This window comes from Chrysochloris asiatica, unplaced genomic scaffold (assembly GCF_000296735.1).
Source record: "Chrysochloris asiatica unplaced genomic scaffold, ChrAsi1.0 scaffold00025, whole genome shotgun sequence".
NCBI lineage: Eukaryota > Metazoa > Chordata > Mammalia > Afrosoricida > Chrysochloridae > Chrysochloris > Chrysochloris asiatica.
In genome coordinates this window covers 10,547,145-10,550,259 of record NW_006408543.1, presented here as the reverse complement: position 1 = coordinate 10,550,259, position 3,115 = coordinate 10,547,145, and the positions used below count along the sequence as shown (strand labels likewise).

At 43.3% G+C, this 3,115-nt stretch overlaps 1 protein-coding gene across 1 annotated transcript in view; it reads left to right on the top strand.

The window, feature by feature from the left end:
* The window catches only part of MOK (MOK protein kinase), a 53,299-nt gene that overhangs the window by 28,145 nt on the left and 22,039 nt on the right, over positions 1 to 3,115 (top strand). The window contains exons 3-4 of the mRNA XM_006839612.1: positions 458 to 547; positions 2,337 to 2,407. Of these exons, the coding sequence (XP_006839675.1) occupies positions 458 to 547; positions 2,337 to 2,407 (161 nt within the window). The remainder of the gene's footprint in view (positions 1 to 457; positions 548 to 2,336; positions 2,408 to 3,115) is intronic.

Genomic DNA, 3,115 nt, shown 5'->3' with positions numbered 1-3,115 from the left:
GCTTTGCAGTCTGGCGCATTAAATAGCCTTCATTAAAACAAGAAGGAGGTCTGGGTATGTTCATGGGACTTAGAAATGGTTATTTTCAGATTGCACAGACGTGGTAATCAGATGATTCTTTTCTATAAACTGATAAATAGGCAATTTGAGGATCTATTTGTACATTTATTAATTGTCAAAGAAACTACCAAGGTATTCTTTCATGAGCTTAGATGAGAGGTTTTTTTAATGTAAGTCCAAAGCTGTAAGACCTTTGACTTTTGTAAGTTAATAAACAAACAAGGTGTGTTTAACTGCAGCTCCTAATTGGAGCAATACAACCCGACTCACTTGCCAGTAACATTGGTGATTTTTCTCAACTGTGATCATGGCTAATAAATAAGCTTAAATAAATAACTCTTCATTTTAAAGTTTACCTCAATTGTAAATTAGCTGTTTATTTTTGCCTACAAAATAGTATTGAGCAAGTGAACAATCTGCGAGAAATACAAGCCCTGAGACGTCTGAACCCACATCCAAATATCCTTGCCTTGCATGAAGTTATTTTGTAAGTATATGTGGGGCTTTAAAGCTTATCTCCATTTGATGACGATGCTTATATCTCTATTTTAAAGAAAGAAAACCACAGTAGAGGTTTTTTTAAATGTTTGCTTTGTAGCCCAGAGAGTATCTTTTTATTGCATTTTTTGTTGGTCTGATTTGTGGTGTGGAAATCAGGGCCCTGAGGTGTAGGTGGCTTCGTAGCATCCATCTCCCCAGTGGTGTGATTACGTCCTCATGGATGGAGACTTCTGAGTTCCAAGGCGTGGGGTCTGAGTCCGACCTAGTGGGGAAGAACTAGCAGGAGAATTTCTTAAGAGATGGTGTCACTTCATCCCGCCCCCAGTTGCCACATCCACGGTCTTCTGTAGGCCTTCTCACTGTACCTGGTGTCACTTTCTTTTCTGATTACGGGATGGTTTCTCTAGGCTTGCCTACTGCCCGATGAGACAGAGCCCAGCCTCTCCGGCAGTGCTCCCTGACAGCCGCACTGCACTCTGGACCTTAGCTAGGGGTGGAGGAGCTCATGGTTCTGGGATGCTGTGAAGGAAAGTCTCGCAGCAGCTCTGAAGGAAGCCTGGCCTACAAGGCAGCAACTGAATTGTGTTGTTGTTGTTAGGTGCCGTTGAGTTGAGTCAGTTATGACCCCTAGCGGCCCAACGCAGAACACATAACAGATCAAAACACCGCCCAATGCTGCGCCCTCCTCACAACTGTTGTGATGTTTGAGCCCATTGATGCTGCCACTGTGTCAGTCCATCTCCTTGAGGTTCTTCCTCTTTTCCTCTGACCCCCCCGCCCCCCACACTTTATCAAACATGGTGACCTTCTGCAGGGACTCCTGCTTCTTAACCACGTGTCCAAAATCCGAGACATGAAGTTTCACCGTCTTCTTTTCTAAGGAACATCTGGCTGCTATTCTTCTAAAGGAAGTCTAGTCTCTGACAAATGTGTTGAAAAGAGGATTAAACATTTAAAATTTAAAATTCCAAGTGAGATGTCTGACCATAGCTGAGTGGCATTCTGGCCGGCAGTGTTCTTATAATTCCAGTCAGGCCCAGGCGAGGGGTTCCAGTTTGTAAATAGTGGTGACAGCGACGCTTGTCTCCGAGGGGACTCCTAACAGCCCAAAAGACAGTGGGACCTTGAGGGGCTAGAAAGCACCCAGAACAGGGTCTGGGGAAGACATGAGGTCGATCCCCAGAATCCTCAATCCCCAGAATCCTCAATCCCCAGAATCCTCGATCACCAGAATCCTCGATCCCCAGAATCCTCAATCCCCAGAATCCTCGAAGGCTCCTCTGAATCAGGAGAGTGGGGCACAGACATCTCCCCATGTGGTGGGGCTCCTCCTTTTCTCCTTTTCCTCAGACTGATTTTCATTTTTTGCTCACCACATTGTATATTGGTCCCAGTTACATGTGAGTAATTAAAAAACTAAATTTACAGCCTCAGAGAATGAATTTAGGATACTTTTTATTGTTTTGCTTAATCAGTTTTCCAACCTAATATCCTACTGATAGTTTTATATTTTCAAGACACAGCTCTTTAAAAAAATAAAGCCTTTAGAACTTTTGCTTCAAGTCAGTAGAAAAACACTCTTATTTTAAGATTAATTTGACCTTAAATATTGATTTAAAATCAAACCTTTTCATCATTCTGATCACTACACTGCTCTCTTTATCTGATGTGGGAATGCCTTATGTTTATCAAAAATTTTTAGAAATGAATAAATATTTGATTGTGTTTTTTGATTAAGACAAGGAACAAAATTAAAAACCTGCTTTCTTCTTCAGTGACAGAAAATCTGGTTCTCTTGCACTAATATGTGAACTTATGGACATGAATATTTATGAGCTAATACAAGGTATGTAGAAGAATTTAAAAACAAATCTACTTTAGACCCAGAGAGGGAGAGGGGCTGTGTGCTGATGACTGGGGGGGGCAGGCTTGCAGGGTATACCCTTTGGTTGGTTGATGACTTATGGAGTCATGGCAACGAAATTATATATATATATACACGATAGGATGAATTTAAACCTAATGTTCTCCCATGTAAACTATCACATAATTGACAATAAAACATTAAAAAAAAAAACACTAATCTACAATTCATTTTTAAAGCTTGTAGTTCACACATGTTCAGTTTTAGGTCTTAAAATTATTTCTCAGCATAGCAAGGTAGTTATAGAAAAGTGTGCAGCCAGGACGACTGAACTCTGGGGAGGAATTTTCTGTCAGTCTCATGAATTCAGAATATGGCTGCAGAGGAGAAGTGAAGTCACAGGCCTTCATGCTGTCGGTGTGAGGGGCTGAGGGGACACTGAGGGAGACCATGGTGTGAAGAGGCCAAAGGAGCCACTGAGGGAGGCCATGAGCCATGGGTGTGAGTGGGGTGCTGAGGGAGGCTGTAAGTATGAGGGTCAGAGGTGGTGCTGAGGGTGGGTGTGGGGGTTAGAGGGGGTGCTGAGGGATGCTATGGGTGTGGGGGTTGGAGGGGGTGCTGAGGGAGGCTATGGGTGTGGGGGTTGGAGGGGGTGCTGAGGGAGGCTATGGGTGTGTGGGTCGGAGGGGG